This window comes from Eimeria acervulina, genomic scaffold (genome assembly GCF_000499425.1).
Source record: "Eimeria acervulina Houghton genomic scaffold, Eah_scaff980, whole genome shotgun sequence".
NCBI lineage: Eukaryota > Apicomplexa > Conoidasida > Eucoccidiorida > Eimeriidae > Eimeria > Eimeria acervulina.
In genome coordinates, this window is record NW_013547035.1 from 1 (window position 1) to 13,264 (window position 13,264).

The 13,264-nt window shown below is 50.1% G+C and overlaps 3 protein-coding genes across 3 annotated transcripts; 1 reads left to right on the forward strand and 2 right to left on the reverse strand.

Annotated features, from left to right (window-relative positions):
* Positions 1-80: 80 nt before the first annotated feature.
* On the forward strand, positions 81-2,567 carry EAH_00053300 (RRM domain-containing protein, putative; the record flags this gene model as incomplete). Its single annotated transcript, XM_013391062.1, has 6 exons — positions 81-436; positions 678-782; positions 948-1,058; positions 1,298-1,483; positions 1,799-2,179; positions 2,307-2,567. Coding segments are annotated over 6 exons (1,400 nt in total), but the record flags the coding sequence as incomplete, so codon positions are not given.
* Positions 2,568-7,279: 4,712 nt separating this feature from the next.
* EAH_00053310 (hypothetical protein, conserved) lies at positions 7,280-9,118 on the reverse strand (the record flags this gene model as incomplete). Its single annotated transcript, XM_013391063.1, has 1 exon — positions 7,280-9,118. One exon carries the CDS (start codon positions 9,116-9,118, stop codon positions 7,280-7,282), a length of 1,839 nt encoding a protein of 612 aa, XP_013246517.1.
* Positions 9,119-11,300: 2,182 nt separating this feature from the next.
* EAH_00053320 (hypothetical protein, conserved) lies at positions 11,301-13,034 on the reverse strand (the record flags this gene model as incomplete). The annotated part of the gene is made up of 3 exons (XM_013391064.1): positions 11,301-11,468; positions 11,742-12,028; positions 12,515-13,034. The coding sequence occupies 3 exons, from the start codon at positions 13,032-13,034 to the stop codon at positions 11,301-11,303; spliced, it is 975 nt and encodes a 324-aa protein (XP_013246518.1).
* Between the last annotated feature and the right edge of the window lie 230 nt (positions 13,035-13,264).

The window sequence follows — 13,264 nt, forward strand, 5'->3', positions numbered from 1 at the left end:
GTGCTCCTATCACAGGATAGGGGGGCATTTTGTTGGGGTAGCTTTGCGTTGTGTGGGCGCTTCGATGTTCTTGTTTGCAGTTAAGGGGGATGATTTGAGGAGCTTGAGCACGGCTGCGGGCGCGCTGCACTTGGCAGCACCAGAAGGGCGGGAGGAGGGTTTGGCGGCTTGTCGGTGCATGTGTGGTATTTTGTTTCTGCTGCTCTCGAAGGGTCTGCTGCTGCTTAAGGAGCATTCCGTTAACGTGGAAGACCAGTTTTCCGGAGAGGCCGCCAAACCACTTGTGCCACCAGCGGCAAACGGTTTTTCTGGCGTTGGAACACATATTCGCTTGAGAGGACTTCCTTGGGACGTGAATGAAGATGCCATCATCCGGTTTTTGAAGCCAGTTGTTGACGTTACAGAGTTGGATGTTTGTGTTTGCGTTGGCCTTAACGTACGCTAGTATAACGGCCTAGAGAAGCCGACTTTCAAGATCTTATCGGGATATATGTTGCACTAATTGGTTACTGATTACTTCGACGGGCCCACGTCCATCCTGCGCATATGCTTGCTTTGGCAGCACAGTTTCTCATCCGCAGTAAACAGCTCGAGCGTCCATTTTGCAGTTCGTTCCATTGGCAAAGAGCGCACTTGATCTGAGATGCGAATGCTGCTGCTGATGTTTGCCATCTCAGAAGCGCGTGACGGGCGAGGCATATGTGAACGTTCATTCAACAGATATGCGGGACGTGGCAGTGCGGACGCTTCATGGTCGCATGATGGGTCCACGGTGGATAGAGGTGAGGAGGTTACACTTCGCTCGTCTGTTCAGCGAAATGGCTTCTGTAGGAGGTCCGGGGCGTGGACATGCGGCCATTCCGTGGATTGCAGCATCGGTTGACAATTTTTGTGTTGTTGCTGGTTAGTGTACGGTTGCATTTTGCTGTGTTTCTGTGTTTAACTAGGTGTTCCGGTCAAGTGCCGAAGACTTTGAAAGGGCCATGCAACGAAGGGTAGCTGTAATGAGCTCAGGCACGAAGGACGGCCGGGACGCAGATGTTAAGGGCCTTAACTTGGTGAGCCTTTGCGGGGCTGTTCTTTTTAAGACGGCTCCATCTATCTGTGGGAAGTACCCATTCAACAGGGGCAAGCTTGAGACGGAAGACTAGAGTAACGTTAGTGTTTGCTGCAGACCGTGCTGAAGCTACGGGGACTGCCATGGACTTGCACTGACAACGACGTTGTCAACTTCTTTCAAGGTTCGTCGTATGTGCCCTCCCAAACATTGCCTGTATCAAACCTTTAGATTCTTCAGGTTTGTGGTGACCAACCCTTTTCTTCAGAGCATGGTTTCGATATTGGGCTGGACTCTGTTGTCCTGGGGGTTGCGGTGGACGGAAGGATGAACGGAATTGCGTACGTCGAGCTAACCGACGCTGCCACTGCAGATGCAGCGAAGGAGAAACTGCACAGAAAGTACCTTGGTCGGAGATTTGTTGAGGTACGTATTGGGGGTTGATGCTTCGTATTTATCACATGGCCTCTTCAACATGGAGCTAGATGCTTCATATTTGCCAACGTACGTATACTGCGGAATGCGTGGGTTTTGTTGAAGGGACAATGTATATTGCTTTGCTTGCAGGTATATCCGTCCACTCGAGAGGAAATGCACAGAGCGAAAAGGCCAGGAAGAATTGTGCCATCTGACATGGGTGTCGGAGCTATGCGCGTTCAACGTCCAGTAAATGTGAGATGTGCAGCCCCACACCATAGCAATCTTTTCTTGTTCTTACTTTACTGTGGTGCTTGTGTACAGCCTTCGCCGTCGCTTGTGTCCCTTTTTTCGTGTCAGGCTCGCATGATGAGCGGAACTGCCCAAGGACCCTACAGCGGAGGATACGGGGTAGGACCGCAGGCATATGGAGCCATCGGGGGAGGTATGGCGTCCACCCAAGCTTACGGTGGCATGGATGGTATGGGCGGTCCTCAGGGAAGCTATGCTGGCTACAGCGCTCCCAGCCACGATATGTACGGAGGGTATGCGAGCGCTGTTCAGCAGGCTGCGTATGGCCAAGCATCTCCACAAGGTGCACAGCCGGTGCCTGCACAGGATGCAGGCCCAGTTCCTGCCGGATGGAGCTATACTGTATTGAGACTCCGGGGAATGCCATTCAATGCTAATGAACAACATATTGTGGTAAGTCATCAGCGAAGGCAGGTTTTGGTGTCGTTCTTAGGCAGATGTATTTAAGCTTGTGCATTTTACGTCATCCGTGGTCGCCAGGTTGACAGACACCGCCTTTTGCCCGTCGTTTGTTTGACAGCAATTTTTCCAAGGTTTTCACATGACGGCAATTCTCCCCTCAACCATCCCGATAGATGGCCGGCCGTCTGGAGAGGCCTATGTCCAGTTTTCTGATGTTAGTGAGACATGGAGAGCCTTGCAGACGAGGAATGGTGCTCGTATGGATAGGCGATATATTGAGCTTTTCCCAGCAAGCAAGCAGGAGATGACGTTTGCAGCACAAGGCGGAGACCCGCGGGGTGGGTCGAGTGACGCAGGTCACCAATGGGCACGCATCTAGTGCTGGCATTATCTGCTTCTAAATGTTCCGTGGCGACCGATATTTTCACTGCTGCTTGCTTGCGCATGCCTTCGTTGCTGTCTGGGCTTTTTGTCTGTTGGCTTTTGCTGCTGCAGTTTTTAGGGAGCGGGACAGAGCGTTTTGACTTGAAGCATCATCTTGAGGCGGTTTTTCTATTTAAGAGGAAATGCGGGATTCGCTGGGACTCATTTTTCTTGCATTCAATGGGAAGGGTGGACCTGTGGGAAGCGTTACGAGCCGACTTGGGTCAGTTCCCAGGTGGCTCCCCACAAGGTCATGTTAACGAAAATTTTGGAGCTGGCGAACTTGGCCGAATGGACTCCACCGACGGTTCGCGTGCCCTTTCCACTAAGCTTCGGATCTATTCTTTTCTCTGGCAGATGCAAAGCACGTGCGCGTGGTGTCGTGTTTGTGGCGGGTGAAATGGCCCCAAAAGTCCTTCGACGTATAGGCTTCTCAGTACACAACTGAGGATGTTGATTCAGGGTTAGCGTTTGCTAAGGTTTGAGCAAGCCTTAAATGGAATTTGGCTGCGCTCGTTCTGGCTTCGAGTTGCCGGCTGCATTTTTCTCGCTTCCTCCAGTATCAGCGCGTGGATGGGTAGCATTCTGCGTTCCTAGACTACATTTGTGTAGGGCCACGTGCTGCAAGAAACCGCGCGGTTTCACCTTTCCAGCTGGCTCAGCAGCGTCGGCGGCTGGCCGCTTGCGGCGCCACCATAGGGATTCATCTGGCGGACGACGAGTAAATATGCACTTTTCTTTTGAGGAAGCGGCTGAATATGGGAGCTTTTCTGGGCAACGACCTCCTGCAGTCCCTGCGTGATCAATTGGCCACTGCAGAATAGCAAGATCAGCGTGCGATCCAAAAGGTTGACTGGGTATTGCAAGGTTGCAAAGGCTGCGCCATCGTTGCTGCATTCTCAGTGCCCAGTGACAATTTTCTCAAAACAAAGGGCCGGAGGTGACAGTGACACACAAGGACACCGCGTTTATATTAGCTTAGGTGGAAAATGTTCCACCAGTACTTAGGAACTGCCCACGTAGCTGCGTATGTCATTAAGCTCAAACACTGCCCCAGCGCAACATCCAAAGCATCGAAGAATCTATCCATGTAAAAAGGCGGCGCCCAGGGACTTGCGGTAACGGGGAAGCTTTCATCATACAGACAAATGGAGCGCGCGTCACTTGTTCAGCATAATGGCCTGCCACAATAAATGTGTTCGCCTGGTTGCAGTTTTTCAAACACTTTTTGCAGGGCCGTCTACAGCGTTTAGATGTGGCTGCTATCCGAATGGCCTTGGCGGAGGGTTTAGAGGCAAGCTCACTGTCTGTGAAATGCTGGCAGCTGGAGGAGAGCGAAGAGGCTGTGCGGCCTTTGCAGATTTGCAGAGTCCACGTCAGCACATCAGCATGTACAAAGATGTGCAGGTTTCCGCGGCTCTCATGACACATTTGCTTCAAAGAGATCCTCTCAGACGTAGCTCATGCCTGTTTGCCTAAGAGTATTGTATTTAGACATCCAGATAGGTCTCTTGCCCTTTATGAGCGTCCTCATGCATATTATAGGCAGCTGACGTAAATCAGGGACGACGAAGAGACGGTAATGAACGGTAATGAGAATGCCTCAGCTATTGTTGAATTCGTCGTCGAGGATCCGTTCGCTACTGCTTTTTTTGCAACTAAAGAGCACCAGTTGACCACTGGAGTTCTGAATTATTCAAAACCAATTGACAGATCACGGATGTCGGGCTGTGAATAAAGAGGATGTTGCCCTTAACGAGAGCATTTCTAACAGCACTCTTTGCAGAATTGATTTGCGACTGTTTAGGTTTGTAGGGGTGCGATTCAATGCATCATTGTCGCACGTCTCACCATCCCGAAAGTATTCATTGCCGGAATTTCCAGTCCAAATGGCAATGCCTGAGCATTCTTGCAAGTACACGGATCATAACTTGCATAAATTGATGCTACGGTAATGATGCAATACTCACAGGTGTAAAATGGATGCTGTTTGGAATACTGTTCCAAACAGCATTCATTTCCACAAACGCAAGGAACGTGGTATATTTCCACCCGCGCTAATCCTTGTGTGGATATTACTACGTAAAAGCCTCATAGTAGGCAAACCCGCAGCATGTATACCACGCCGTGGAGCGGTGCTACTAATATGCTTCTTCAATTTGTGCCTAGAAGCCCTTAGTAAAAATATTTGTCTGTCTAGAGCAAGAATGCAAAAACCTGAACGCTGCTGCACGCCTAGAACAAAATGCGGCACGATTTCTAGAGCTTTGCCTTCACCTTGGTGGGTCAAGCATAATGATGCAGGAGATTACCAGGCTGGCAGTTCGTACAAAGACGGTATAGAACTGTACGGATTTTAAGCTTGCTCTCCTCGGCACTAACCATAAAAACCACGTTTTCTCACCTCGCATACGCCAACGCGACCCCACAAAGTGAAGATTTCACCCTGGTGCTGCGTTGAATGCACAGGTGCTGGAGCTAAAATGAGACCAAAACACCTTCACCGCTTGTCGCCAAGGTTTCTGCAACTCTCACAATCCTAATGGAAGAAAGCTACTGCTGGTCGTGGAAGCGGGACACGACAAAGTGCAGCACACTTTGGCGACTAACCGACGGTAAATAATAGCTTTGAGGACTTTCGAAGGTTTCGCTTGGTACTGCTACTCGCGTAGATGTTTGGTGCAAGTACCATGCATTTACGCGTGCGTCGGCGTCGACTAAAATGATATGAGTAGCAGGAAGCACTGATTCTTCTCGGGGAGGATGGATGTAACATGCAGCGGCTCTTGATACAGTGAATGAGCCTGGAATATAGGTTGGGAACGTGCACTTCCTGCGCGCGTACATACGGTTCTTCCTGATGCACGAGCCCAAGGGCAGCACATACCAGCCTTGACTATGTGTACCCAACTTCTCGGAGGAACAAATATTTCGTGACTGCCTCGCAGGGCTTGAGAAGATATGATAATTTTCTCCTGGTTATGCTGGACCACCGATAACTCAGCATTCTGCGAAGGCTCACGACAAAAACTTTCGCGCATCAACGGCTATGGACCTTCATAATGTGCCTGCCAAAGATGCTTTTATAAATGTTTTTATTGGAACGGCAGCCGATCGGGGCATACAATCTGCATTCAATCCCTACAGCTCTATACTGTGTCACGGTGTGGCACGAGCTCGAGTTGCATGGCAGCTAGGGGTACCTAGTCAAAAAATACTGCAGTCGCTGTAAAGCAATAATTTCCATAATGTCTGCTCTTGTGAATGATTGCAAACAACCCATCGGTAGGCAACATATCGCCCCGGCAGCAAATTCATCTCGGAGGAACTGTGGAAGGCGCAACACGTAGTTCCGCCTACCAAACAAAGGTGTAGTTAATGACCTTGGTTACTCATATCTACACAACAACGAAGTCTAAAGGATTAGCCTGAGTAAAACACGCCTTCTGTACAACCCATCAACGCTGGTGCAGGTAGGAAAGTTCCCACTTGCCCATCTGCACGAACGTTGATGGGTTGGTAGTCCCAACTGCAAAAGCGGAGTGTTCCAAACTTCACACTCAGTAGAGAGTGTTGCCGCTTTTGTATAGCATCCAGTTATTCAGAAAGTGATTAATATACCCACGCAAATGCTTACGACCTGTCATCTGGTTCGGAAATTCCGAGAATGCACACTTTTCGCGCTGGCGAGTTCTGTGCTCATGGTGCAGTGAATCATGATCATAGAAACGTGAAACTCACAGGCTAAATCCATGGAAAATGTTCTGCGTAATCGCTTCCTAATGCTGGAGGCTACTTTGCATTCCACTAACCCATCGTCTTTTCTAAAAGACCACGAAGATACAAAAAGGAAGACCAAAAGCGAAGGCAGTCTACTGGAGCAGTACTGAGATACGGAAGTTAAGGTAACGAATGGGATTAGACAAGTTACTGAAAAAGGTAATGTAACTAGAAAAAATAGCAAGCATATTACAAAATATTATATTTTAATGTTCAAAAAAAGTAAACTGATAAAGGAAATCGAACCCCCAACCAGATTACAAGTCAGTGGCTCTACTTTCAGCTACATCAGCAGGAAGCACGCCATCGAATTTTTTTCGTAAAAAATGCTAACTGCTTCGCCCGTACGCTATGCAAGGCCTTTGGCGTGGGTAGAGGAAAATAGTTATGAACAATAAATTGAGTTGCATGCATGGTCTGACTGTTACATAATTGACAGCCATGAAAGGACGTTTATGCACGATATGGCATCGGAAAACAACAGCTGAGCGTACACACGCCAGGTGGAAAGTGCTGCTCAACATACGGGGCAGCTTACGTTACCTGGTTACTCTCTCCGGTAAAATGTTGGGCAATGCCTGTTGCGGCAACAAAGACCAAGCGCATCCCTCTAAACTGTGCGCAACAACGCCTTGCCAAGGGAGGCAAAATAGCTGCAGTTTTCCCCTAATGCTCCAAATGACTTAACGCACGAGCAAATCAACCCTTCAAGGGCAAACTGCCGTTCAACTTTGCACTTCATGCTACAAAAGCCTATATGCTTCTGGAATACTCGCAACTTGGAAGATACCGGATAAGGTCCACTACTCATAGACCGTCTCAGTCTGCCTGGAGCTAATCCCACTGAACTCTGAAGTATATACGGAAATAGTGGAATGCTTCACAAAATCATTGCTTTCCACTATATTCCCTGTCATCTTTCCTCCAAAGGGACCAAGATGCCTCGCGAAAACGTTTTGGAGAGAGCTCCGTACAGAACAGCTTGCGCTTAATTTCGATTATGTCCTCATCTGTGGGGGCACCTCCAAGCTTGTACAGTTCCAGGGCTTCACTTAGCTGCTTTGCCAATGTATAGTGGAACCCGTATTTGCCCTCAATGGGGCACCTGGGCGTGTGGGAGTACGTCGTTGGCACGCTCAGGATCATTGCTTCCCAAGCTTTTCTCAGCTCTGAGGTTGGCCCCAACACTTGCAGCGCCCCATAGACAGCATTAAACGCCAGGAATCGACGTCCTAAAGATTCTGCGGCTACAGCAGGCCTCAAACCGTCTACGGGAGCCACCATAGAAAGAACAGTGCGAGATGCCAGCCTTTGCGCAACATCGAACATTTTCATTGCCTCCAATTTGCAGATGCTCCGTTGCAGGAACCAGGTTCTGAGTGCTTTAAGATGGAAAACCAAAGGCTCACATCTTACACAGGTTTCCAATGGACCCGTTTTGATATCTTCCCGTCTAACATTTGGGTCCAACTGAGGCAAGTGAATAAACGGATGGCTATCTAAGTCACATACCATTACCGTACGCCTTCCCTCTGCTGCAATACAGCCGCCTTCAGAAAGCGCACCACTGGTTGTCGCTGGCGAGGAACGTGGCTTGGCCAAGAGCATTCGCCGTAGCACTAACTTCGTATGCTCTGACGCCTGTCCACAGATGCCTTGAGACGCTGTCGCTCTCTCATGCATTGAAGGACGCCCGTGTGAATGGCCACCTGGCTCACCTGACCTTGCGACGGGCCCTAGAGCTGCTGATGGTGCTGTAACCTCATCAACGCTCTGGAGCCAACCTTCTGGTGAACCCAACCTATCGTCTTGAAGAACATGCAACAAACTGTGCTGCCGCTGGGAACCCTGTGAGGACTGTGGTGCAGGTTGCACCTCCTGGGAGCTCAGTCCCAAAGATCCATCGGGTGTGAAATCTGATTGATAAGAAAAAAGGGAAGGTAGGAACGAAACTCCTGAGGGAAATAAATGAGCAGGGACGAAGCCAGGCGTCGGCCGAACAGCCTCTGGGTGAACACCGATCCACTGGGAAGCGGTGGCGCTCCCTACAGGGGCACTGCCCGCGGATGCATCAGCCTTCCAACTTGGACCCGCCACAGCATGATTAGTATGCTCCTGTTGAGGCCGTGCGTAGCCATCCATTTCCAAAGGATTTCCTTGAGCAACTTGTTGTTGCGCCGGCTGCATGCACGAGCCAGCAGACGGTTGAAGAAACTGCGCAAAGTTGTCTTGAGCCTGCACTTCAGAGCTTAGGATCGTCTCTGCAACAGCTTGCAATGGGAGTGAAGTGCTCTGAGCGCCAGCCTCAGGTATCCACTCGCCGACTTGAGCGCACAGCGATGCGAGCTCATCCGCATCCAGACTCGTCCACTCATTCTCAACAAATAGTGGGTTTTTCCCGCCATGAAATCCATGCCTTTCACCGCCAGCTGCAAGCTGCCTCACCGTGGTCCCTTCATTGATCTTCCGAGCGCCACCACAAAGTGAAAACCACACGGACACACCTACAATGTAGGAAACGACGAGCCAAAATGTGGTGGAAACGGCTTTTGCTCGCTTCTGGTGACATGCTGAGCTAACACCGCCTTTCTGCTTTACCTGTGGATCTGATCCACTTACATCACGCAGATTGGCTGTGGTCGCTTTCCCATCATGTTCAGATGCTGCTTCGTTGGAAAGTGGCACGAGCGGCGACGCGGGCCTTGCAGCGAAAGCCTGGCCAGCCATTTTTAGCATTGGCAGATGTCCAGAAGGAAAAGCTAACTTCCTTATCTATTTGTTCCAAAAATAAAAGGAAACGCAGGTTTTTCACATCTGAGCACCTCCCCAGTAGACACTGCAGCATGGCACGACATGCTAGCAAAAGCGGAACAGAATGAGAGTATAGGCTCAAAGGTCACATATCCAACCTCACTACAACGCAAAACCACGGATTTATTCGCTTCCACGAGAAATGCGGTTGACAATCCCGGAATACGTTTTGCTTATGCTTCACGAAGACGGCCGCTCCCGTCGAACGGTCTCTTGCCGCTGGAAACACGATGGGCGAGGCATCACACCTAAATATTTCACTCCCTGTTGAAATAACAAATCGTTATTGGTTGTCTTTTTAACTTTGTCACGGTGGCAGCTTTCCTAGTTTTAATGGAATGGTGCATGTGCAGCTCGCTGGATCGAGGCTCACTCGGCAACAGCTGATCCCTCTGATATATTGAGCCCTTCGGCATTCAGCACAATGACCGGACTGATGTGATATGGAGAGATTAATGTGTAATATTTTGTGTAGTTGCTTGCCCTGCCGCTTCCTCTTTTTCTCCGTAACCTGTTGGCCAAATCGTGCGCCAATGCACGCTCGTCATGCGAAACACAACACGAGTAGTAGCACTGGAAGTATCCATCAAGTTCATGCAATGGATTAACCGCTTCTGCAGGCTATATCAATGGTAGGGGTATGTCAATTCACCAGCTGACGCAGTAGGGCGAATGTAGGGACGATGCCTCGGCGGTTATCAACATTTTACGCAGCAGCAGAAACTACTGCGCAGCAACAGCACCAACAATTTAATTAGCAGCGGTAGAAGGGGGGATGTAGTGACCACGAATATCCAGTAACACTCAGTAACACCAGAGCATTCTTCAATGAAGACTCTGTAACTCCATTGCCAGCTGAGACCCAAATCTGCGTAGGGTCGGGAACAGGTGGCATCGCCGACGCTTAAAAGAGAAAATTGAAGTGTCCGGGAGTCAGTGGGTCGACGGTCTGACGACTGCTGGAAAGGAAGGCTGAGCTTACATAGGATTGACGAGGCTTTTTCCAGCAGCCTCTGTCTCTAGTACCCTCGGCCAGGCTGTCCCGAACGCTCCGCATCGCCCACTACACTAGAAGGAACAATTTTGCACCACGTCTTGCTGACGACACTGTGCTTGAGGCTAACAGCTTGGCGCAGTAGAGTACGCCTCTGTCCTCAGCTATCAACTGGCAGAAAACCACTGGTTCTCTGCTTTGAAACAACACGGCTAACACCTTGATGCTCATGTTACCTCCTTGGATATTCGTTAGCCAAAAACTGGTTCACGTACTAGCTTACGTTCACCACTGGTTGCCAGGCAGGCACTGCTGTAGCCCGCAAGCTGCCGTCGCCGCTGCAATACCAACAATATCTCCTGAAATTGTTCCAAGACACTGGGCAGCGCACGACTCTACCTCACTGCGTTGGGAGTGCTTCGCAGCTTCCCGTGACTCATGTTCGGTTAATGGAACTGTCAAAACTTCTTCCCTTCTATATCTCGTGTATTGTAGTCTGCACTTGAGCACTAATTCCGGGGCGGTGCTTATGTAGCTAGATGGACCGCCTGGTACAACTATAATGCACAAGCAACCCTCCACAGAGGACGAAAAAAAACGTTTTGAACATTCCAGCGCCAAGGGTTCCTCGCAATCTGGCACTCAAAGGCGCCAACGTACGCACAAGATGGCACCTGTTGTGCCCAGTGGAGATCCGCGCCATACGTGCCTAACACTCTCTAACCCATTGTCACCATGCGCACCATAAAAGCCACGCTGTGGAACAAGTAAAAGGCCAATCCTTTGCAAGCTCACCAGGACCGCAGCACAATTCCCTGGCAGCGATCGGTCGAACAAACAGAAAGAAAATAGGACAATGAACAAATGGACAATACAAATGATCGCAAATTGCGGCGGTTCAAATGCACCCCGCATAAACCACCCAAACCTAAATATTTTTTGGGATATCTCCTACAGTTGCTCCGAATATCCACACAAGAGCGGGGCTATTGGTATTTCTTTGACACTCCGTGAGTTTCAATAAGACAGTTTGCATGCTGAGTTCCGCAAAGTTCTGTAGGCAGTTCATCCGCAGTAGAGCGAGGCAATCCCTCTTGCCGGAAATCACCGCCCACCCGGGAAGTTCCTGTCATCTTGTCTCCATACCTCCCAGGATTCTCGAAGGAAGCACCGGGGGGAGAATTCCAAGCAAAACAGCTTGCGCTTGATACTAAGAACTTCATCTTCCGAAGGCGAAGATCCTCTTTTATACAATTCTAATGCTGCGCTTAGCTGCAGCGCCAACTCATGATGAAAAGCATGCTTTTCGTTGTACGAAGAACGACAAGGGCGATCATACAGCGTCGGAATTTTCGTGGTAAGATCCTGCCACATTCTTCTCAACCTTCGATGGCGGCCCCCCATAAGTTTCAGAACTGTATGAACGGTGTTGAATACCAAGAACCGACGTCCTAAAGATTCTACGACCACTGAGGGTCTCGAGTGGGCAACTGAGCTAGTCATAGATGATAAACAACGCTGGGATAAGCTGAGAGTGGCACGCACCAATTCCTTTGCATCTGCAACGTCGAGCACCTCTTTTAGAAACACTCGTCGGACAGTCCTAAGAAGACGGGCTATGGGTTCGTTTCCTGACCAAGGGTGTGAAACAGTTGCCTGTAGGTCATCCATATCCATGCCTTGCATCAAAGCAGGCGCCCGAACAAAAGGATGCTTGCCATTGTGGGAGCTTGAATGCGCTGGGGTCGATGAGAGATCGAGTGCTGCTGGCAGTCTCGAAGGTCCACCTAAGAGGCGTGAAGGTCCCGGTGAGGTGAAGGAACCACTTTGAGCTGGAGTAACCCACACTCCGCCAGACACAACAGGTTGTTTGGAGCCGTCGGAGGAGACTAATGTAGTAAGGCGATTCCCTGTACACGAAGCTGAAGTGGTCTCTGGAGGAGTGGCCGGTAACCACAGTGGTGATGGCTTCTCCAAGAATTGCGCCTGCTGTGCACCTTGGGGACTGGTCGCAGTTGATAGCCATTGGCCACAAGGAAAAAAGGTAGATACAGCTGGAAAAAATGAGACTGCATTATCTGCAGAGACGGTTTCCGCCGTCCGCTGAACAGTCCCTTGCAGCCTTTCCACAGGGTTGCTGTTAGTGGCATCACCTACAGAGCCATCATGAGCAAGCCTAGTATTCTTACTATGAACCTCCCCCCACCAGTTAAAACCATCCTGCAACATGGGCTTGCCTTGGGGGTCTGTCAATCTGCCTATATCGGGCAGTGTCTCGCTTGGTTGCGCCCCGGACAAATGACTTGGCGTCTGCATACTTTGCAATATGTGCTGACTCGTTCGTCCACTCGAGGTTGAAGCCACCTCCGGCAGACGTACTGAGGGGCTTGAACTACCATGAGGTGCAAACGAAGGCTCCCATTCCCCCAGCTGGGAACACAGCACAGCGAGCTCTTCCGCAGAGAGAGCAATCCACTGGTCTTCATCGAAGAGTGGGTTTCTCCCAGAGCTAGGAGCCTCCCCTCTCTCACCATCTGCAAGTCGCCTCACCGTCCGGCCGCTACGGATCCTTCCGCCACCGCCGCACAGTGTAGCGAATAGCAAGGACACTCCCACAAGGACGGCGATAGTCGGCCGCAACGAAGTCCAGGGAGCCCTTGCCCGCTTCAAATACCGTACTGTGGATAAATCGGCCGTTTCTTCAATGTTTGGCCTAGATGAGTTGATATGGGGCTGGCGTTTTGCTGAATTCTTCCCAAGAAAGGATCGCCAATCCTCTGAGGCAACTTGAGGCTCCATGGGCGGCAACTCGGGGAATGAACTTAAGCCCGCGTCCATCCTTTTTGGAAAAGGAAAAAAATATACAGAAAAGGGAGTGTTACCTGAGAGTGCTTCTTTGAATGAGCTCAGCTCAACTAAGCCTTGCGTCGCTCTATATCAGTTGCAGGTGTCCCATGGTATCCAGATGATGGCTTGGCATGCGTTGAATATACGACCGTTTGTAACTCAGAAAGCGCTGTTAACTGAGTAACAACAAACCTCCACGCTAAGAACCCCTTTCCAGAGTA